The sequence below is a fragment of the Zalophus californianus genome, chromosome 3, assembly GCF_009762305.2.
Source record: "Zalophus californianus isolate mZalCal1 chromosome 3, mZalCal1.pri.v2, whole genome shotgun sequence".
Classification (NCBI taxonomy): domain Eukaryota; kingdom Metazoa; phylum Chordata; class Mammalia; order Carnivora; family Otariidae; genus Zalophus; species Zalophus californianus.
The window spans coordinates 139,887,409-139,911,418 of record NC_045597.1 but is presented as its reverse complement, the minus strand read 5'-3'; the positions used below and the strand labels follow the sequence as shown (position 1 = coordinate 139,911,418).

The window sequence follows — 24,010 nt, the reverse complement described above, 5'->3', positions numbered from 1 at the left end:
AGTGGTTGGGAAGTCATAGTTGTTTTGTAAAAGGTATCCATGACAAGGCTAATTGATTCAGGGGACTTCGTTTTCAATAAAGGAACTGAGATTAGTTTACTGTCGATCTTAATTATTCCATCCATCAACCATTTGTTGCCCCGGGCAACTGGCATCATCTTTGCTGCTTGCTAATTTTAGCTCATTTTATTTAGTGAAGCACGTTTCTTTTGTTTCATTTTTGTGTATTTGGATGAGGGAAGAAGGACCTGACATTTCTGTGGGTGAAATTCTAAGCTGTGCTATGCTGAATTCACCAACAGAAACATTTATTTCTTTTTTATTTATTTAAATTTTTAAAAAAAGATTTTATTTATTTATTTGATAGAATGAGTGAGCGAGAGAGTATGAGAAGGGGTAGGGTCAGAGGGAGAAGCAGACTCTCCGCTGAGCAGGGAGCCCGATGCGGGACTCGATCCTGCGACTCCAGAATCATGACCTGAGCCGAAGGCAGTCGCTTAACCAACTGAGCCACTCAGATGCCTAATTGACTTTCATAAACCATAGGTGTCTGTGGGTGTACGTGTAAATGTACAGATGAACCTGTAAATAAGCATAAATAACAGGAACCTGTAAATGAACATAATCTAGCCTACTCGCAAACAAGCCAAAATGAGAGAAAGAAAATATAATTACCATCGCCAGAGGGTATTTGGTCAAGGTCTCAAAAGAATACTGAAGTTCTGGCTCTTGGAATTCAAATATGCCCTGTGTCCTTTAGTTATAGTGCTTTTATTTTATTTTATTTTATTTTTTGCAGCCTCCAAACCGTTTATTTATCCCGACTTGGGGGTGGAGGTCGCCGGGGGGGGGGGGGGCGAAGTGGGCAGAATATTGCGAGTGGCAGGGCCTGGCGCAGGCGGGTCGGGCAGGCGTGGCCCTCACGCGATGGTGGAGCTGTTCCAGCCCACGTTGGCCGTGTTCATGTCGTAGTAGTTGATGTAGATCCTGCGGGGCGTGGACGCCGGGCTCAGGGGGTTGCGGGCCCCCCCACCCCGCCCCTCGGTGACCCCCGCGGCCCCGCTCTCCTATCTGGGCTGACGCGCAGGCACTCGGCCGGTAGGCCGCACAGCAGTTTGCTGTAGGAGCGGTTCTGCGCGCCTCCGATCTTGCCGATGCTGTGCAGACTGCAGAGCACGCAGTGCAGACTGCAGAGCACGCACGGCTCACTTGAGCCGCCGAAGGCCATGAGCTGGTCTGGGACCACGTGCACCGCGATGTAGTGGGCCGGCTTGCCGGTGGCCTGCGCCAGCTGCTGAGTGAACTTGGAAAGGAGCCCATCTGGCACGGGGGCGCGGGGGACGTTGGTGTTCACCACGAACATCGGCATGCTGGCGGAGAAACGGCGGGGACTGGTGCACAGGAACTAACTGACACGCGTCCGGCAGCAGCCTGGGAACCTGAGTTACCTAGTTATAGTGCTTTTAAATTAGTTTTTGGTTTTGTTTTGCTGAACCCCAAGTACCATTCCACCTTCCTGCATGTCTCCCCAGTGCATTCTGTTCCTTTATGTGCCCTTGCTCTGTTTGCCTCTGCATAGCACTCTCTTTCTGGACCACTTTGAATATATGCAATTTGGACAGAAGGGCGTTCTAACTGGAGCCATACTGGCAGGAGGAGAGGCTAAAGACAGGGATCTGCACAGATAAAACACAGTTCCTTAGAAAAGGAACAACTACATGGCTAAAAATGCGGGGCATATGTTTTGTGAATGGACTATCATAAAACTTGTTTGAATACTGCATTTAGATTTTCACTTGTCTGGAAGGTAACTTGACTTATTTGGAGTTTTGTGTTGGGGACAGAGGTGCAACTCTTTGGCACCTGCTCTCCCTTCTTGTTGTTTTCTATTTTCAACATACCACTACCCTGGGTAAGTTTGATCATGCGTAAGTGGGATTTTCTCGTGTAACTGGATGAAATTCATAACAAGCTAAGCTAACACACTGAATTGATTTCTCTTCCCTTTTTTGCAACATGGCAGTTAACATCATAGTCTCTAGGTCACATAAATGGCTCCGGTCTTTGTCAGATAACCTGATTGTTGCAAGGAACAGAAATTCACTTATGGAAGCTCAAGTCAAAGTAGTGCTGATGAAGATGGTATAGTGTTAATCTCTTGGAACCCAGTTATGGGAACTGTAGACAGGACTTTATGGGAACTAGAAAGCCATCAGGAAGCTACTCTTGACCTCTCTGGTTCTCTCTTTGGGCCTAGATGTTTTTGCATGTGTGCTTTTCTTCTGTAAATATACTCCATTCTCTTCTGTGGTAGACAAGCTTTCTTTGTAAGATTCTTACATTTTGCTCCTTTAAAATTCACATGGGCCTGGGGTCTCCCACCACCTGCCATGATCTCACAGTTTCCTGCCTATGACCATCTAATGGACTCTCACTGGCTTTTTATTCTTCCCCTTCAAATGAGGGATTATTGTTGATCTGTCCCAGCAGACTAAAACTCCATAAGGCAGGAGTCACAACTGTGTGCTCCTCAATATATTCTCATTGCCTACCACACTTCATGACATGTGGTAGGTAGGCAGTGACCTGGTGAGTAAATGATAACTCCAATAGCTGGATCTTCGGAGGTTTGTTTCTGTTGTCTCCTATATTTTCATCTCTTGGGTTGCTTAAATGGTCTATTGAGTGCCGAACATGGTACGTGAAAAATTGAAGAGATCATTTGAAGTTCTGGATGATATTATCACCACCCAGAGAGGATATACTTTTGCTGCTGATGCTTAGACAAAGCTATTAGGATAGAAGCTAATTACCTTAATCCAATCTGAGATTGAGCTAATTCAACTTTGTGTTTCAATCTTTACAGAGATTGTTTATTTCTAGTTGTTGATTCGCAACCTCCTTGGAAGCTTCCCAGGTATAATCTGAAACCAGCCCCCTTATGCCCAGGGCAGGGAGAGGTGGAAGAAAGAGGCAGACCACTCCAGATTGGTAGGTGGGGGGTTTAATAAATAAGGGAACTTAGGAGGCTTGTCTCGGGTGGCCACAAGAGGAATGCATCTCTGCACCTGCCTGCCAAATCTGAAAAGTTTATGCAGAGGCCTTAACTGGATTCGGTCACATATACCATCCAGATGGTCTCAACGCTATATCGCCATCTCAAAGCTGTATCCTTGGGACAGCTTGTGGGGATGGGGAAGACAGCAGAGCACACATTCCAAGGACTAGGGCGGCGATGGTAAGGAGCCTCTGATTGTCCAGGTCCAGCTCAGGGGACAAGTGGTAGTCACGTTTTCTCAATGACCTCCCCTGGTACTAATGAGCCCTTATTCTTAGGGTGTGCCCTCCAGCGATTCCAGTGGAGACTTTAGGGGTGTCTCTAGGACTCTTTTTCTTGGTAGGCCCTGAACGGTTTTTTTTTTTTTTTTTTTGGTCGCAGTAATAGAAAACTGAAAGCATAAAGCACTTCTCAGCTTTCTAGTCTCTCGGCCATTCTTTAAAATGCCTCAAGGAGAAAAGTGTTGCCAAATGTCAGGCTAATCTGTGTGTGCTTTCCTTTCCTTCTCTCTAGGATCTTAGCTCTCAGGTCTTGCTACCTTGGTAGCTAATGTACTTTAATTTTTTTGGTTTGATATTTTAACTCATCTGGTTCTTCTTGGCAAGAGCGTTCATTAGTCTGCTCTATCATAGCTAGAAGTGGAAAGCGACTGTTGAATAAATGATTATTATATCCTAGAGAAAGAATCTGATGGGCCTGTCTTGGATTAGATGTATTTATTTATTTATTTATTTATTTATTTATTTATTTATTTATTTATTAAAGATTTTATTTATTTGAGAGAGAGAATGAGAGACAGAGAGAGAGCACATGAGAAGGGGGAGGGTCAGAGGGAGAAGCAGACTCCCTGCCGAGCAGGGAGCCCGATGCGGGACTCGATGCGGGACTCGATCCTGGGACTCCAGGATCATGACCTGAGCCGAAGGCAGTCGCTCAACGGACTGAGCCACCCAGGCGCCCAAGATGTTTCTATTCATTTAATCAACTCTGGCCAGAGGGCTGGGATGACATGTTACTCAGAGCTGCACTGTGACCAGCGGGCCAGCTAACCAAGGGAGGAGTGCACAGGACACTCATTGTCAAGGTGTCTGCCTCAACTACCGTCAGCAGCAGCAGCACTCCTACTAATGCCTCATTATTTTCTATACTTTATGATTTCTAAAACTCTGCAATCCGGGTTTTCTTCTCTGGTTTCATTACTCTAGTATCTGTAATGGGTTTCTATGCTAACATTTGCTCTAATACCCTACGCTGTTTATCTTCCCTCATTTTTACCAGTCATCAACAACCCACACATGTATATACATGTCCCGGATCTTATAATGACCAGTTTCCATTGTTCCCAAAGCTGTCTCTTTCCCCTTGCAGCACCCAACCCCAAACGTCCCCAGGCCTTAGGGCCAGAGTGGCCCTGTGTTTGGTCATTACACGGCTTCTCTCTCTGCCCCCTTCAACTCTTTCCACTCCTCATATGCTGAGTTCCTGAACAGCTAATACGTGTTTCTGTGCCTCAAGCCAAGTGTCCAGGAGGGACTGGGGAGCTTGAGCACAAAGTGTGGTGACCGAACAGAAGGGCAGAATGAAGGACCCGTGACAAAATGAGTTTCAATATAAATTTAGTAAGAGGCACCACCAAATACCTCTCTTATCTATAATGTAGTACCTGGGATTCCCTGAACAAAGGCTTTATTTTTTTAAAGATTTTATTTATTTATTTGACAGAGACAGGGAGAGAGGGAACACAAGCAGGGGGAGTGGGAGAGGGAGAAGCAGTCCTCCCGCGGAGCAGGGAGCCTGATGCGGGGCTCGATCCCAGGACCCCGGGATCATGACCTGAGCCGAAGGCAGACGCTTAACAACTGAGCCACCCAGGCGCCCCCTTGAACAAAGGCTTTAAATAAAAATACCTAGGTGAACTGATGAGTTGAGGAGAACATATCCATTCTTGCTTGGCTCACAGTTTAGAAAAGCAAGAACTACGGGGAGGAGGTGCTTCATTGGGGTTAAAAAAGAGGAAGGCAATGGGTGAAAAAACACGGTTTTTCAATTTTGCTTCATCCGTTTTTGTTTGGTTTATCCGACTGGACAAATTGAAGCTATCCTTTTTGTCCTATATGGCTACTTAAATTTGCCACTTAAATGTAACAATAACATTATCATTATCATAAGAACTAACACCTACTGAGTACTTATCATGTTCTCCATATGCATTATCATTTAATTCTTTTTTTTTAAAGATTTTATTTGTTTATTTGAGAGAGAGAATGAGATAGAGCATGAGAGGGGGAAGGGTCTGAGGGAGAAGCAGACTCCCTGCTTAGCAGGGAGCTCGATGCGGGACTCGATTCCGGGACTCCAGGATCATGACCTGAGCTGAAGGCAGCCGCCCAACCAACTGAGCCACTCAGGTGCCCACATTATCATTTAATTCTTACTAAAACCCTATGAGGTAGGCATTATCACCATCACATTATAGATGATGAAACTGACGTTAGAAAGGATGAGTAATTTTTCCAAAGTTACATAAAACTTAGGAAGTGGCCAATATTTGAATTCTGGGGCCTGACAAAACCCTCACTTTGAAATTCCACACTTTGCTGTACTATGTCCATATTAATACAGATTAAAATGTTTTTTTTTTGAATTTCCACACAGTAAGAAGAATACCTGGGAAAGTATGATTTTCTTTTAGGAAAGGGGGCTGTACAGTAGAAGGTTAAATTAATATTTCTATCTTTGTATATTTACTAAATGGCTATAACAAAGTACAGTGCTCAGTCAAGATCCCTATTGCATAGAATAGCCTAGAGCAAGGCAGGGGTCCGGCTTCCTTGGGGATTGAGACTCTCCTCTCCTGTTGCTCCTGTTCCCAAAGGTGTTGCTCATGTCTCCTTGGTTAAAGCTGGCATCCTGTACACATTCTAGCAATGGGCAGGGGAGAGAGAAGAGTACCTACTCAGACTTCTTAAAATGCCAACAGTTGGAAGTCGCACACTTCACTTCTGCTCATGACCTGTTTATGAGAACTTAGTCATGTGGTCATACCTAGCTGCAAGGGAGGCTGAGAGGTGGTCTTTATCTGGGCGGCTCTGTGCCTGGCCAGAACTTAGGAGGGCATTCTGTTTCTAAAGGGGAGAAGGAGCAGGTGAATACTGGGGGACAGTTAACGGTCTCTGATTTCCAAACTAATAACACAAATGATAATATATTTATGAGTTCAGAATTTTTAGAGTTAGCTGGCATTGGTTATAAGTGATTCTTTCCCTTATTGTAGATAAAACTGTCCTGTCTTGGATACAGTCAAGATAATCAGAATAATACTCTAACTCAAAGCAAATTCCATAGTCTAAATTATATTAAAACCAGAAGAGATTACAGGCCATTGTTTTACTGCAAAAGAGATTATAAATACCATTAAGATAAGCTTCACTTTATAACTAAAGGATATTTATGGGTGCACTTGTATAGGGCAACTGACTAGATATTTGGAAACAGCTTACAGGGTTTAATTATAAACGTGCTATCCCTTCTCTATTTGATTTGTAAGATAAGATTGATGGGTGTACACGCAGAACAAAAGGGGATTTAATAACAGAGATCAGCCTCACACCAAGTAGGCGGTCTGATTTAAAACAAACAGCACATCAGCAAGCTCGAGACTCTAAGCCTCTAGGCTTGATTAGCATCTTTGGGCAAATTAAGATTTCTTAAGCCCCCTGTGGGGGCCCATATAGAATGCAGTCACCTGAGTGACTCAGCCCAGGGAAGATGATGACATCTAGGACTGCAGTTTTTATTTCCAAGGAATGTTTGCTTTGGAAATTTCTGTGCATGGGTGTTGATGAAAATCTACAATTTTCATGTATCCCCAGTATCATGTAGAACAGAATGCCCTTTTGGGTGCAGTGAGCCTCAAGTTACTGCTGTTTGCCATTATTTGGTGGAGCTTGGTCTCTGAAGTCAGGGCTTGTTTGTTTTGGTGATTGCAATTCTCTTTTTCTCACAGTCTCACAGAATTGCTTGCTTGAAGCGATCATTAGTTTTAGTTCATGGACCAGGAAGGAGCTTCTCCAGGGATGGGCACTCAAATCACAGAACACGAAGCCGTAAGTGTCTCCCACAGCACAGTCCGCAGTGGATGGACAGATGAGAGAATCAAGCCCTGGGAAGTTAGGGGCTCCGTTATGGTTTCCTGGCATCCACAGGACAGTTGGGTCTAGCACCTATGTCTCTAGACTCCTACTCCAGGGCTCTTTAAAGGCTCACTGGCATTTATTAACTGCAAATATTAGGCAGTTTGGGAATTTAATAAAAGTCCTCTGAAGTCCTATCTTTTTGTTTAAAATTCATTTTAGAGTCTAAAAAATGTTTGGATTCTCCAGTGAATTAGGCATTTCCTGGCACAAGTAGAATCTGTCCCAAGGGCCAGGAATTTCTCACCTTGACTTACTAAGGGCTCTTTAGACTGGGACATTATTTCCAAGTGAGTTATCTATATTCCAATCATTGTAAATGTGTATGTGTGTTCAGCACATTAATTTGTTAATGCTAAACATTTAAATACCCTCAATTTTTATAACTGTTTTGCATAATGTATTTTGTTTTAATAAAACAGGGGTCTAGACAGTTGAATGCCACGAGGGTCATGATTTTTGAGAGATGTTTGGGGCAATGCCGCGTGCAGGTACAGAGCTGAGATTGAATAAACACTTGTTGAACTGTGTTTGAGTTGAGGTTGAATCGGAGAATTAAACCTCTACTTAATTGCTTTGCTGTTGATTTTAGTCCTGGTGGAAAATCAGCAAAGTATAGCAGAAAGGGCACAGGAGCTGATGTGAGGACATGAACTTGGAGTACTGACTCCACTTGTGAGTTATGTGGCCCTGAGGCAGTCATCTCTGCGTCCAGAGCTCAGTTTTCTCACCTGTGATATGGGGAGAAGGTCACGTGCTTCACAGTAGGGCTGTGAGGCAGGGTTGCATCTTCAAGTAAGATGATGTTTGTGAAAGTCTTTTAACTTGGGAGGCACCATTTGAATGTGAAGCACGTTGGTTTTTGTTATTGTTGTAGTAGCTTTATTACTATGTTAGTTCAGTTGTAGTTGATTTCCAGTTTAGTGGCCTGTGTTCTAGTAAGTTAGGTTTTTGCAAGCTAGTTGAAAAAGGTGTCGAGCTGATAATAAGAAAGTGTTTGGCCCATGTATTCATAGGGTGATCTGAGAACCAGACATTCAGCAGTGCACCAGCAGATCCAGAATATCTTTGTCAATTGATGGGGTACCTTCTTTAGGTACCCCCCAACCTGCTGGGTGGAGGCCACTCAGCGGCTTCAGATCCCCCCAGGATAAGCAAGGATGAGCTCTATCTGACCACCAGCATATAGGATATTGGTTCTCTGCAAACCACCTTCATCTCTCCAAGTCTGCGTGGCCATAGTAAGGTGGCTGAGAAGACCAATACTGTCTTTGAGCCATCACAGGGACATCCCCTGTTCTCTAAGCATGCCTGATATTGACAGCCTGAAACCCTCCTCCTCCCTTGGTTTGGTTTTGTTTGTCTTCCTCCTCCCCCTCCCCCCTCCTCCCCTTCCTCCTCCCCCTCCTCCTCTTCCCCTGCTCCCCCCTCCTCCCCCTCTTCCCCCTCCCTCATCCCCTTCCCTCCCCCTCACCCCCTTCTTCTTCGTCTTCCTCTTTTCCTTCTCATCTTCCTTTTTCTCTTTGTCTTTCTTCTTCTCCTTCTTCCTCTTCTGGTGATGAAATCCCACAAACACAAAAATCTGGGAATGTTTGTTCCAGGCATAAAATGCTGCCTTCCACAGTTATCCATTTCCTTCTTAGAGCTCTACTTTTGTTAGGGTTTTTATATTACTCCTGCTGATTAAGATGGGGAGAAATTCTTAGTAGAGGCCTGGCAAGGAAATGGTACATGCGAAAGCTCAGAGGTGGTTAAGTCCTTGGAAATCAAGTACCTGAGGGATTCATTTGAAACAGGCTGGCCTTGGAAGCCCATGGCAGGAGTTTGTAGTTGTCCCTGTGGGCAGTAGGGAACACAAAAGTGTGTTAAGCAGGAGAATGACAAGATCAGGTTTGCATTTGACCGCTCTCCTCCTTCGTAGAACCTTTGCTTGGAGGCAAACAGAGCTTCTAGGTCTCTGCTCGTGGAAACCAGTGAAGTGAGGTCTGAAGCCTTATGTTCCAGAAGAATAGCCTAGTGGAGTGGAAGGGTGAGCGATTTCCTCGAAAGACAGAAGTAATAAAGAGGCAGGTGATTTTTGACTTTATGGCAGCAGAGAAGACTAACTACTCTGAAGTCAGAAGCGCTTGTTGTCAGCGCCCAGAGTGAGGGGCAGTCCATGCCCACACGTCTTTCGGAGCCTTATCACGGTCGCTCACTGCTCCCACTGCCTGGGCCTACACACTGTTAGAACAGGTTCACTGCCCATCAGCCCTGACCAGACCTGTCTCCAGCCAGCCTGTACTGTTTCTGGTCTGGAAGGAACAGAGCTCAGCAAGCTAACTTACCTGGTAGCAAGGAAACTATACTAAGATGGTATTGTCACCAGGAGAGTCCCTGTGTGATCTGAAGCTGTCCTACATTGGGGGTAAACATTCTTAGCCTCTCAAGACAGACCCAGCTTTCGGCCCTGAATACGGTTTGCTGGTTCACATGAGGGCATGTTGGTAGTTCTAGAACAAACCTGAGTCACTGAGGAGTCACTGAGGAGACGCATCCTGAGAATTATGTGAACAGGCATGAACTCCGCAAGAAATGGGGTGATTTGATCTACTCTTTGACAAACTTATTTAATAAAATTAGGATATATTAGCAAACAGTATTGTGAAGGACTTAACACCTTTATCTACAAATTGGAGAAGAAGTGGAAGGAGCCAAAGGCATCCTCGAATGATTTTATAATTTTGCCTGGCTCTGGCCCTGGTCTCTTCTTCTATCCTGAGAACAGCTGGGAAGCAGCTTTCCTTTTGGAAAACCAGACGTGAGGGGTGTGTGTGTGTGTCCGTGTGTCCCACTTCCTCCCTAACTGATTTTAGCCCAGAACACAGGGTCTGCCTTTGTCACGTGCAATTAGTTAAAAACCAGAGCAATATTTAGTGTGCAGGGGTGGCGTGGGTTGGCCAATTGACGTGCAGTCATCTCAAGAACTACTCTTCTGTTTCATTGCTTCAAAGAGCAGCCTCGGACCCAAAGTGAGAGTTACAGAGAGACGGGACTTCTCCCATCTTAGGGGATGTCCACTGGCAACAAAGCAACCTGCCTTTTGGGCAAATCAGCTAATGCTTTGACATGATAGGCTGGTATCTGGGAGGGATGCAGGGAGGGTATTCTGATCTTGATGGGGGATGAGCTGAGAAGACTTCTAAAGTCCCCTTTAATTGTAGGGCTCTGCACTCTGGAGAAAGGTCGGGAGAGGGGAGTGACGGAGGGAGAGGGGTGGTGGGGGCAGAGGGAGAGGGAGAGAGAAACAGTTACTTCTGTCCTAATTGTAAATATGTCAGCTGAAGTGTAGAGAGATTATCATTGCAACTATTGTGTGAAGACGAATTTAATTTCCTTTTGATTTTTTCTCTCCCCTCACCTCTGTATGGTTCTTTTCTTCAGTTTGCTGCTGCTACTGCTTCTCCTTTTACTTCCCATTCTCCTTTTAGAAGAAACTGGTAAATAGAAGTTTTTCCCAATCTACTACAGTGCTTTTGGGGGAAAAAAATCGAGTTTATTTTATCTGGGGATTTTGCAAACACAGACTCAAATAGAAACCACGAGAATGCGACGTGTGGTGGAACAGAATTGTAAAACATGCAGTCAGTTACACAAGTATTTTAAAACTGATGGTTCTGAGGGGTGATTTGATTAGGTAATTACCCTTGTTAAAAGAGTAACTTAATCTGTGAGACACTCCCCCAGCAGAAAATTCATACTGCCCTGGTTTAAAATAATTTCTTCACAAATTGCACTTAAAAATAGTTGGAAATTTTAAAAAAGCAAATCTAATTTTTCAATAAAAAATCAACTTTTAAAAATTCCTCCCTGGTGGTCCAGTATTATTAAATATTCTTCTGGATTTTTTTTTATCTTGCTTTATTGGAAGGAGAAAAACAATTATCTGTAAACGTAATTTTTAATGCATGGTAATAAAAATAAATGGCATAGTTCTGCCGCAGTTCACCTAAATCTTCTTCCCTGGTGGTCTAGTGGTATTAAATAATTGGTACCACATGTATTCATCATTTGCTGACAGCAAAAGAAAAACTTTGGCATTTTATTGTCTAAAGAAACAGGCATGATGTTATTCAGGCTTCTGGGGCCACTTTGCTGATGGTCTGTGAAGAAAACATTTCCTTGCTGGTGGGGCTTTGCTTTTTGTTAATTTACATGGCAATTAGTATAGAACCAGAGACGGGCGCTCTTTACAAGGTTGATTTGAGTTCCTCTTGCAGGTTGCCCTAAGAATTTTCTAGCTTTTTTTCTGCATTAACTGAGGCAATGAAAATGTATTGTGTGTATATATATATATATATATATATTTTAAAGATTTTATTTATTTATTTGACAGAGACACAGCAAGAGAGGGAACACAAGCAGGGGGAGTGGGAGAGGGAGAAGCAGGCTTCCCGCTGAACTGGGAGCCTGATGCAGGGCTCGATCCCAAGACCCTGGGATCATGACCCGAGCCGAAGGCAGATGCTTAACCATCTGAGCCACCCAGGCGCCCCTGTATTGTATATTGTTAACTCTGTGTTGGGTGGGAAACTTGCAGTCGCGTAGAGGCCAGAAAATGGGTACTGAAGAAGTGCGGTTTTCTTTGCCCTGGTGTTGAAGGTGAATTGTTAGCAGTCTCAGGAGAACACCTCAACTTTGGTTCCTTGTGCCTATGCCCTTAACCTGGATGAGGCTGAATTTATTGCCACTTAATTGTATATAGCAAGTTTCAGACTTGAAAATGGATTAATGTTTCTGCTGTGTGTATTACAAAGGATGCCTTGTTTCCTTTTGTGAAAAGAGACAGACTTATAAAAGCTTAAGTATGAAAGTAAAGTCAGTGCCCTTCCTGATGTACATAATAAATACAGTGGTTGTGTGGAGCACCAGGAAACACACTGGTTGTTTGAGTACACAGATGTGATCTGTGCGTCAGGCTTTAGAAGGTACAATGAAAGGCAAAGCGATCTCATTTGCACACATATTTATTTATAATATTTATTGTAAAAGCAATAAAGTTACTTCTCTCGTAGAAATACATGCCTTATGTAATTGAAGTGATTGGTAAAAAAGTAGAGGCATGATGATTATGAACATTGCTCTGTTTTATGAGGCGGTTTTGTCCCCTGATGCATCATTAGAGAGAAAATGGAGGCCCCACGCCAGTGTGTCTCCTATTGTTGTTTCTGATGGGGTGGCACCATGTCACGGCAATGAACTCCCAGACAGTGTTGAGTTCAGGTCCTACCACCATCCCTTATTAGCTGTATTGAACAACGTAACTAAACTGCCTGAGCCTTAATTTCTTCACTTATAAAATAAGAACATATACCTTATTGGGTGCTCTAAGGATTGAATGAACATCTGCTATATGTTCAGTATTTTCTAGCTTAAAAAAGAAAAAGAAATTTATAGAGTGAATTACCACTTTTTGTGTTGTGGGAGGGGTTGTTCCTTTGAATTAATGAAAATTCTTCTCCAAAATTACTCTAGTCTTGGGTTATTCCACAAAAATGAGATGTTTTAAAAAAGGGAGCCAGTAACCTTGTAAATTCATAAGCTTGGATGGCTCCAAATCTAGAAAGAGCAACACTCTCTGAGCCCATTTTCCTTAGAAGTTCCCCAGACTGCCTTCAGAGCTACTTTATTTTGACCACCTTAAGCCCTAAGAGCAGAATGTGAATGTTCCATGTTGTCTCAAATGTCCAGAGGTTGCCAGGTTCCAAAGGGTCTATAAATAAGAAGTACTTGTGGGGCGCCTGGGTGGCTCAGTCGTTAAGCACCTGCCTTCGGCTCAGGTCTGGTCCCAGGGTCCTGGGATCGAGCCCCACATCAGGCTCCCTGCTCTGCGGGAAGCCTGCTTCTCCCTCTCCCACTCCCCCTGCTTGTGTTCCCTCTCTCGCTGGGTCTCTCTCTGTCAAATAAATAAAATCTTTAAAAAAAAAATAAGAAGTACTTGTTAGATTGTTATGAGATGCAACTTTGATTTCACTGTTTCAAGAAGGTGCGGTGACTCAAGGAATTCAGAATTGCAAAACAGATTGCCCTTAACCAGAGTCTCAACGCTTTCCCCTCCTTGAATGGACATGGTGTGTGTGGGGGGGGGGGGCGGGGGGGGCATCTTCCTGAGAAGTCCAACTACGTGAGCTGTGGACATTTTCTCTCCTAAAAGAGTTTCTCCCACAATTAATTTTGAGTCTGATAGAAATCTCCAGTTTGTAACTGAAAACACGTGTACTGGGATTGAGTGGAGTTGCTGCTGCCAAGCTGTGTGTGGCAGGAGTGAATCTCCACTGAGCTCCAGAGCATTCCTGATTTTATGGCGAGTCTCTCCATTGGAGTCCTTATTAGTAGGTTTTATGTAGGTGGCTTTTTAGCGATCCACTAGAGGGAAAAGCTTTTTCTGAAAGGTTCGAAAAGCTACATTAAAGCCTTGGAGGGAACAGGTTTTAACTTTGTTGTGTTTTGATTTTAAATGATATTTGATGCTGTGGCTTTACCTTTAAACTTCTCCCCCCATTGATGCTAGCTAGCAGCATCCCTGCACTTGTGGGGGAAACTCCCTCACAGTGTAGCAATTACTGATTTATGTTCCAGTGATAAGAATGTGTTTTATTGTGGTCATAACATTTGTTCAATTTAACTACTATGTACTGGAAAGTCATCATAAAAACTTCTCTGATCAAATGTTATGAGCAAAGGATCATAAGCTGCTCTTGATCCATGCACTCTACTCCCACGGTACCTCTGTGCGTGCCGCCATGGAGAGAAGACACTCGATGGTCCTGTATATTTCTGTGTCCTCCTACCCATATTTTAAAGTCAGTCCCCAATATAGGTCGTTTAAGCATTTCTGATGTTTTCTTGTCATCAGTTGGACTCCCTTTCGAGACTATCATCTATCCCTTTATAAAAAAGTTTAGAAAGGCTCTTCAATTCTCATGGCCAGATCTCAGCTTCTCATCAGTCTTTCCCCAGTCTCTTTTGGAAGCTGTGAATCCCACTGAGTTTTGCTGTCAACATTTGAACCTGACTTAGGCTTCTGTATATTTTGTGATCATCGCTAAAGAAAAGGAAAAAAAAAAGACCCCTCTTATCTTTTATTTTGATCTATTATTATTAGGGGCAATGGGGGACCTCCACTAAGTAGGCAGGGCTATTTCTCCAATGTTAGATAACCACACAAGTTCTAGGGTAAGGGCTTTTTATCTGTCTTCTATACTGCCACTGCCAGAGACGTCTTCCCTGGTTGGTCTTCTCCGGCAGTTCTCCATAGTCTCCAGAGTCAAGTCTATACACCCTCAGTGATGTAGCCCCTGGTTAGGCTAGGCTCATCTCCAGGACTGCCCCACCTCACCCTCACCCTCTGTTTTACCCACTGCTCTGTCCTCTAGTCATAGGGAACTACTTGGATTCTCTAGTGGATTTACCATGTCATGTTCTTCAAGCTCAGCATTTTCTGAGAAGCCTTTCCAGCTGCCCCACTGGGCTTCCATAGCATCCAGTGTGGACCAACTAGAGCTGGACAGGGGAGGGAATATACTAGATACTGCAGTGGAACCACTGTAAGAGGAATCTAGATGCTGTACCTGATCCATTCCAATGTGAAATCAAACAAGAAATGATTTTTAAAAAATATTTTATTTATTTATTTGACAGAGAAAGAGCACGAGCATAAGTAGGGGGAGTGGGAGACATAGGGAGAGGAAGCAGCCCCTTCCTCGCTGAGCAGGGAGCCCGATGTGGGGCTCAATCCCAGGACCCTGGGATCATGACCTGAGCCAAAGGCAGACGCTTAACTGACTGAGCCTCCCAGGTGCCCAAGAAATGATTTTTTAAAATGCCTCTTTACATCTCCTGATAGAGTGAAAAGAACCACATTTTCTGTATATGCTCTGTTCCCTCTTCCACTTAGGACAGAGCTGAAGTCAGTCTGTTTCTCAGCAGATGCTGCTACAGGAAGTCTGAGGATTGAAGAAGAGTGGAAACTATTTTGTTTGTTTGTTTGTTTGTTTGTTTATTTATTTATTTATTTGAGAGAGAGCATGAGTGGGGTGAGGGGCAGAGGGAGAAGCAGACTCCCGGCTGAGCACAGAGCCAAAGGCAGATGCTTAACGACTGAGCCACCCAGGCACCCCAAGAGTGGAAACTATTTTAGTGTGTAGTTGTTGGATAACCCTTTGTTCCTTGTCCCCTGCAAAGTGTGGTGACTTGTGTGGTGGGTAATGGGGAATTCCTTCTTCGTTCAGCCCTAGGTAAAGGGAGGAGCACCGATGCAGACAAGGATGGGATATCGCCAAAGGCTGGAGTTCTTTATGGGGAATAATTTGTATTCATCTTTTGAGCCTATGTAGGTATTTAGATTCACAAATGAAAGAGTTTACAAATTTGACCCCTCTGTAGATTTTAAATGCCATTTTTATTAAAATGCTAATAATTCATTACATTTTGAAGATTAATCATTGAACTTCTGATACCTTAATTTGTAATCATTGGGTCTGATAGTCATGGAGGGATTATGGAAGAGGGTAGGAAGATAGGTTGAGGCAGAGTGGCATTGTGGTAAATCAGTGGGCTCTGGAGACTTGCTTTTTCGCCCTAGGCAAGTTGCTTGGGCCTGTCTGTGGCTCAGCTTTCTCATCTGTGAAAATGGGGAATAATAAGAAAACCTACCTTCCAGAGTTGTTATTGGGAGTCAGTGTGTCAGTTGGTGTAACGTGCTCATGTTGGTGCCTGACATACAGCTTCGATCTCCTGAGTACTTGCTGTGATATTTTTGGTCACTTACTTCTTTTAAAATAGAAGCTGCTAGTTTTGAATACCTCTAAAGAAATATCAACCTTCTCTGTTTACTTGCCTTTCCCCCCCCCACTAGACTCTGAGTTCCTTTAGCCATCTTTGTATCCCTAGCACTTAACCCTGTAGGAAACACCCATAATTATTTTTTGAATGAATTAATGAGCAAATGGTAGTGAACTACTGCTTCTTCCTTCTTTCTCCTTTATCACGGAAGAATGAAAAAGGAGCATGAATTCTGCCACGGTGTATGATTACTCTCTGGGGGTTGTCTGACCACGGCAATTAAGAATTCACAAAGATGATTAATCTTACACAGCTGTGCTAGTAAAATAACTTTGATAGGCTCATTGAACGGGGATTTCCCTAAAGGGTCATAGAAGCCATCTCCCTGCTTTTGGGCAGGTGGTTCTAATATAATGTAGAAATGTTAGCTGTGTACTATTTCTAATAAATCTCCAAAAGAGAGAATTACTTATCTTCCTTGATGCTAATATATAATAATTTAGTGGCCTATATCTCTTATATAGGAACTTCATTGGGTAGTTTTAAAGGCATTAAAGACTTAGGTGAGGTACAATGAAAATGGTTGTCAGACTTTGGAATGAATTCTCATTCAAGCGGCTGTTTTTCCTACTTTAGAGATTCTTTGAAAATAAAGTGGATAAGTATCAACATTATGTGACCTAATTGGAATTCTACCTAAGAAGAGGTCCATTGATACACTAGGCAATTTTCCGTCATGAGGTCTTCATTGAGTGCCTTTTGTGTACTAGGCATCTGCTCGGGGCTAGGATATAGTAGTGCATACTGTACACATGGTCCCTGTCCTCTTGGAACTTGTAGTCAAGGGTAAAGTTAGAGTTTGAACAAGCAATTACAAGGGCACTAAGTGTTTTTAAAGAAGATCTTGGTCAAGGGAATCTTTCTGGGGGAGTGACCTTTAAAGAATAAAAAAGAGGAGAAATTCACTCCGGCAAGGATGGAGAAGTAGGCAGGGGCTACTAGATCATGCCAGATCTTACAGGTCGGGCATGGTGGCTTTAGACCCGTGCCCACTTACCTAAGCTGTGTCATGTTTCCCAGAAATCTTTTCCTTGTATGGTTCTGGGTTAGTGTGGGTCATAAGAGACATTTTGCGGGAGACTTGGAAGGCAGAAGTGAAGCATCAGCCATACTTTTCGTGCTCTGAAGGTTGGTGCAGGGCTCCGTGTGCTGTGGCAACTTGTGCATTGAGATCTGCCAGCTCATCTCACTGGTGTGGGGCAGCTCCTGGATCTCCCACCCTCACTGGATCTCTTCCTTCAGCTGCCTCAAGCCCTGGCCTAAGTGCGCTTGCAGCTCCATGGCTAAAGTTGAGGGTGGAGGTGGTGAGTGACACATGCATTCCAGTTTGTCCTCACAGTTTCCCATTGTCCTTGTAGATCCCAGGTCATCCTCAAAGGTTCCAGTGTGTTCTTGCTCTTGTCCACATCCAGCTGGCCTTCCAGTCACCAGTCTGGTTGATCTTTGATCTATGATAACTTCAGGCTCAGAACTAGAAGGCAGAGGCAATGGCTGACATACTGTTCCATCAGCTCCCGCAACTGTGTGAGGTCTGCACCTTCAAACAAATCCCATTCTTTATCATGGTGGTTCTTCTCGTTTGATCACATGCTGACTGATATACCATGAGAAGGATTTGGGTATTTATCCTAAGAGCAGTGGTGGCCATTGAAAGGTTCGCAGCTGGAGAGTAATGTGATTCAGAATTTTTTTCCATTCCATCTGCAGCGTGAAGACTGGCTTAGAGCGGGGCTGGTGAAGACAAGGTCAGATAGGAGGAGATCTGTGGGTAGAGAATGCTAATGCTAGCCGATAAACATTTTCGTCCTGGCCCAGTTCTTTCACGCTTTCGTAAGGCCCCATAGCTGGGTCCTGGCCAAGGAATGAAAGTGGATGAGATATTTGCCCCTCCCATGCTTGGCAACTCTTAATGCCCTCTCTCTTCCCTCATATGCTAGCCAGAAGCAGAGGACCCAATAGAGGACTCAAAAGCCCAGAAGATCATGGAGCCATAGGAGAGGAAGAGCCTGGGTCCCTGGACAAATTTTGCAACAGGGGCTCCAGCACCAACTCTCATTGCACTTTGCTGAGTAGAGAAAAATATTTTTATTGTGTTCAGTCACCTAGATTTTGAGCTTGTTTGTGAAAGTGGCAAGCATTATTTAACCTGAGTAATATAGGATGTGGGCAGTAGATAATGATGGAATAAGGTACTGGCAATGGGAATAGAGATATTTAGAAGGTAGAATCAGTAGTTTTTGGTGGTTGATTAGATGGGGTGGTGGTAGAGAAGGACAAGTTAATCATGAGACAAGAATGAGTCCAGACTTCTAGATTGAATAACAGGGTGAGTACTAGTGAACTGAGTGAACTTGATATTGGTTCTGACCAGTAGCTTGTAATGTCTCATGATCCATAAGGCATTTTGTGTTGTTTTTTTCCTTCTACTTCTTCAGACATCTCTAAGATTATCTTGCAAAGTCTTACCTCTATCAATTTCTAATTTTTAGATATAGGGGTCTGCCCACAAAGGAGGAAGGTGGTTATCATTGGTCTTGCTAGGTCATCTTCCTCATCTTTGTCCTTATCTGGGTTGCTTTTTTTTTTTTTTTTTAAGATTTATTTATTTATTTTTAGAGCGAGTGCGCAAGAGCAGCACACGCATGAGTGTGTGAGAGCACACGCACGAGGGTGGGGCGGGGCAGAGGGAGAGGGAGAGAGAGAATCCCAAGCAGACTCCCCCTGCTGAGTGGGAACCCAATGCAGGGCTCGATCCCAGGACCCTCAGATCATGACTTGAGCCGAAACCAAGAGTCAGACGCTCAACCAACTGAGCCACGCAGGTGCCTCTTCCCTGGGCCTCTTAATGAAAGACAAAAGGTGATGTAAAATGAACATCCTCAGGGACATTTTTTGTTTGAGTTTTTGTGGATTGTAATTGTCAAGAGGTGCTGAGGTTGCCTCTAGAGGAAAGATTATTAGCCTCTACTGTCCAACCAACCGTTTATGTCTTGGATAATATTGATAATTAAAATGGACAACAGTGATTTTTCATTTCCTCTGGCCTTAGATATTGGCCTCTAGAAGTGGTATGAATACCCTGGACCAAATAGGAATTTATTGATACCAGTTTTTATAAGTCACCTACCAAGTTTGGATGCAAACCAGTAACCCAGATGTGGGAGACATAATATCCCATCGTTAATCTCTAGATCCATAGTCTTCATTTCCTCTGTTTGCCTTCCTTTCCTTCCTCTGGATAACAGTGAATTGTCAGACTGGTTTAAGTGTGTTCATTTGTTCACTCATTCATTCAATCAGTAATTTGTTCCTATTATATGCCAGGCAATGAACAGAGTGCTGGGGATGCAAAACCCAACAAGTTGGATTTCCTGTGTTACAGGAGCTTATATTTTAGTGAAATTTTAGACAAATGATTAGGCAGTTGTAGTCCAGAGTGGTAAGTGCTATGGGAGCATGCATGAAGGTAATCTAACCCCATTTTAAGGAATCAGGAAGCTTACAGCGGACATGCTTAGAACATGAACCAGTGAAGGGGTCAGGAGGGGAGGGAGTAGGGAAGGAAGCACTTTTACCAAGGGAAAGCATGTTTGAAGGGAGCAGTTTTCTGATCTTACACTGGTGATCTTTGTGAGGCACTGCCAACCACACACAGGAGAGAGGATCCTTTAGAGCTGCCCCACACCGCTCACAGAGAACTCTATTCCAAGGCAACTGGGAAATAGGGGACGTCTTCAGCTTGTTCCTCCTCTGGGGTTTGTTAGGGATGTGGGTCTTCCAATATTTTGAATCTAAATTTGTCTCTGGATATGTGTGGATATGTGTGTGCATGGGTGTGTGTACCCATCTTCCGATGAATTAGATTGGTTAAGATCCTGGGACTGGATTCAGACATACATTGTTTTCATTCTTCTGCAAGGGCCTGATTATGATGTAAGGGAGACAGTGGTTAAAAATGCAAAGGTAAATGGACCTACATTTTTAGGCACCAACATATTAGGGGCAAATGTACCTGAGAGTGATAATTCAAAAAACATGGCTCCTAAGGTATGTATGTGGTTGTGATTGGCAAGAACATGATGGAGATTCTTGTGTCAGGGTAGGAAAAAGCTGAGATAACCTGGCATAGACAACGTCTGAAACGTCCCTGGGATTTCCAAGGAATGCTCAGGTGATTCAGCTGCGGAGGTCCACGGAGCACAATTTTAGAAAATGGTGCCCTCAAAAAAATCAGCTTAAAATGAGAGGTTTAATTTCTTTTTTTCCAAAGCTCCATGGAATTGTTTTCCATTCGTTTTGGCTCTTCCTGAAGATGTTTCTACATGATGACATAGGGAGAGCACATTTGCAAATCACATTCAGGGTGGTGAGAGATAATGAAATTGAAGTGTCAGCAGTTTGCAAAAGGAAGCTTTTTATTTTTTTCTCCCAAGCCCTGTTATTACCTTATTCAATTTGCACTTTATTTTGAAGCACATGTATGGAAATAAGCAAATTATTAATTCAAGCTTGTCTTCAATTTTGTGCTTGGCCTGCAAACCTCTAACATCTCTCCCAGTTCCCCAGGCGGACTGCTGAAGGCTTGGTGATAGGCTGCGGCGGGCATATTCATTATTCAATATGAGCTGCAAGCAATTTGATATTTCATGTGAGCATGTGGCAGGGCTGAAAGGGGGGAGAGTGTCATTCAGGGGAATATGGTCTAGGCTGCTACTACCATTTTCATGTTCAGCTGAAGGCTTAACATTAGCTGTGCTCACATGTTTCAAGGATAAGGATAATTCCATTGAGAATCATGGCTACAACCAGGTGTTTTTGTCTCTGTGACATGTTCTATTTCTCTGTGCAGGGAGCACTTCTTGAGCCAGGCCATATGCTCAGCATCACGGGGGCTTCATGTGTTCCGTCTGGAGCACTGGGAATAATGAGATCCTGAACAGCGAAGGGCAGAGTCCCTGGAAAGCAGCCATACTTAGTGGGGGTGGGGAATGCTCATGGCTCCCAGCTCCCGAGGCCTGGGAAGCATTTCTGTATGATGTGTGCATTGTCTGTCAATACCTCCATTCCATGGGTGAGTACCCACACTGCTGAAAAGAGTCCTGGGCCTTATTCCCTGTTGTAAGAGAAATGGGCCCTGCAATCTTCCTTCTGTACACATCAAAAAATGTTTTTTTCTTCTGCTTATGTGTTTGTAGGTTGCCAGCAGGCTTTAAGCTCATGGAATTTTAGGGGCACTTGGGTGGCTCAGTCGGTTGAGCATCCAACTCTTGATTTCAGCTCACGTCTTGATCTCAAGGTCATGAGATCAGGCCTTGCCCTGGGCTCCGTGCTCAGCGTGGAGTCTGCTTGACCCTCTCCTTCTGCTCCTCCTCCTTCTCTCTCTCAGATAAATAAAACCATTAAAAAAAAGATCATAGAATTTTAGAATAGAAAGGTCATTAGAGTTCGTTTGTTTTAATGTCCTCATTTTTACTTATGTGCCTGTGAGCATCTTGAGGTTAGAGAGGTTAGGTGATTTGTCTGGGGACACACAGCTAGTTAGATGCAGCCCAGGGACCAGATCCCAGATACCTGGATTCTCAGTTGAGTGCTCTTTCTACTAAGATAGTGAATACTTAGAACGGTGCCTGAACACAGAGAGAGCTCCATTTGTGTGTGCCGAGCTGAAAGTTCTTTGAAAACTGTAATATTCTCCCAAAATGTTTGGTCCAAGACACGTTCATTTTCAGAACCTTTCCACCATGTCAACAGAGGGTCGGAGAAATGCCTTCTTGGCTGTCTGAGAGAGCTTGTCTGCAGCTATTGGAGCTCTGGAAACTGAGTGCATAATCCGCCCCCCACCCAATCCCTCTTTCCTGGTGTCTTGTGGAGGGATGGCTCAGGTCTGCCACGGCTGATCTGCTAACTAGGTACTATCAGTGGTCACTTTGGGATGACAGCAGTTGGTGTGTTGGGAATAACAGTGAGTAAACTGGTATTGGGTTATCAGGGAAAATAACAATGAAAAAGTCTGGGACGCCCTCACCCCATTTAGCCACTGACTGGTTTCCTTAAGCAGCAGATATGCAGCGGATGGTCTCGGCGGCTCCTCTGGCTCATTCTCCTTGCCGTAGACTAAAGTGCCTGGCTAATTGCAGACAAGGACACTCAGGGCACAAATGGAGTGTGGCTGAGGAGTAGAGGAGATGACGAGGTTTTAGCTGAGCTGTTGGGCAGCTGAGCACAGGCCCCATTAGGGTACAAAGTCAAGTTAGAAACATGAAGACCGAAACATCTATTTTCCTCAGAGTAACATTAAAGAGCTTCTGAAATCTCATTCTGTATTTGCGCACGCGCGTGCGTGCGCGCGCACACACACACACACACAGTTTTATTTATTGTCACACTTCACGTAGTGCTGGCATTACAATAAAGTAGTGGTTTTCCCACGTGATCTGAGGAAACCTAGCGGTCCTGAGACCCGTCAGGGAGTCTGTCAGATCAGAGCTATTTTCATCGTTATGTTAAAATAGTATCTTTCTTTCTCACTTTCATTCTGTCGTGGTGTACAGTGTTTTCCAGATACACAACACGGGGCAGATTGAATGTGGGAGCAGGTGTGAGAATCTGGTAGTTTTCTCTGAGCCCAGACATTAAGAGGGATTTGCAAAGATGTAAAACCATACCATTATTCTTACTAAATTTTGTTTTGTTCTGAAAATGCAGTCATTTTATATAAAACTATGTTATTTATATTAACATGTAGTGGGTTTATTATTTTTAAGTGAATCAACAAACATTTTACACATTTCTCAGTTTTAATTTCTGATATGGTAAACACCAATGGCTAGAACTCATATAAATGAAAGTTCCTTGGAGTCCTTCATAATTTTAAAAGTATAGAGGAATTCTGGCCTCCTGGGTGGCTCAGTTGGTTAAGCGACTGCCTTCGGCTCAGGTCATGATCCCGGAGTCCCGGGATCAAGCCCCGCATAGGGCTCCCTGCTCAGCGGGGAGTCTGCTTCTCCCTCTGACCCTACCCCCTCTTGTGTTCTCTCTCTCTCAAATAAATAAAATAAAACCTTTAAAAAATTATAGAGGAATTCTGAGACCAAACATTTAAGAACTGCTACTCGAAAGCTATGAGACTTTCTCCCTCTCTCTCCCAAACAGATGGTGTAGCATGTAGTAAGCGAAGGTTTCTCCTTTTCAGATAGTCACTTTGAAATCCTATACTCCTAGTCTGGTGACGTCGTTTCTCAGTCTCCTTTTAATCTTTCGTTTTGGAGCTCTCTTGTTGGCTAGTTGGCCAGAGCTTCCCAAAAAACCAGTGTTATGATTTTATCTTTAAGCCTTGTTTTCGATCCATAATGCGCCATCCCTATTGATAACCTACATAGCTAATCAAACCAGGCTTCAAGTGACTTTGGATTCTTCACAACAATCAAATCCATCACTCGAGGTACCAACATTGGCAACCAATAAGGTTATATCAGAAGGATATGCCTGAGTTCAGAATGCAGATCCTCAGAACGAAAAAAATGTTTTGATAACAGCAGTATCATGGAAATTATGTAGCTTTCAAGGATTCTGAGAGATCTGTGTGTTGAGAATGTTTAAGGCCTGGCATGATCTTATTATTTTATAGTTTTATCTCATAAAGCTCAAAACTATAGTGCACACACACCAAGTTGGTATTCTCAAAGCAGAGTACTTATTTGTGTACTAAAATAAAACCTTATGAGTTGTCAAATACCTTTTTGGTTGGGTAATGATTTTATCTCATTTTCAGGGCTCTGTGATAATGCTCAGAAACAGATACGTACAAGTGAATGCCTTGCTTCCCTGGGGCCACGAAGCCTTTGGGGCTACTTTTAAAAGGATGCATTATGTTTTT

General features: G+C 43.6%; 1 protein-coding gene and 1 long non-coding RNA gene across 2 annotated transcripts in view; one reads left to right on the top strand and one right to left on the bottom strand.

The window, feature by feature from the left end:
- The window catches only part of LOC118356807, a 222,947-nt gene that overhangs the window by 157,163 nt on the left and 41,774 nt on the right, over window positions 1-24,010 (top strand). The gene's annotated exons all lie outside the window — the stretch shown is intronic.
- On the bottom strand, window positions 921-1,369 carry LOC113919476 (macrophage migration inhibitory factor-like). Its single transcript, XM_027588649.1, has 2 exons — window positions 1,050-1,369; window positions 921-987 (listed from the first exon to the last, which is right to left on the bottom strand). Exons 1-2 carry the CDS (start codon window positions 1,367-1,369, stop codon window positions 921-923), a joined length of 387 nt encoding a protein of 128 aa, XP_027444450.1.

Excerpts from the sequence above, each read along its gene's own strand:
- LOC113919476 (XM_027588649.1), bottom strand. The coding sequence starts at position 1,369 with ATGCCGATGTTCGTGGTGAACACCAACGTCCCCCGCGCCCCCGTGCCA. Across the intron at positions 988-1,049 it reads AGGAGAGCGGGGCCGCGGGG|GATCTACATCAACTACTACG; the intron begins GTCACCGAGGGG and ends CACGCCCCGCAG.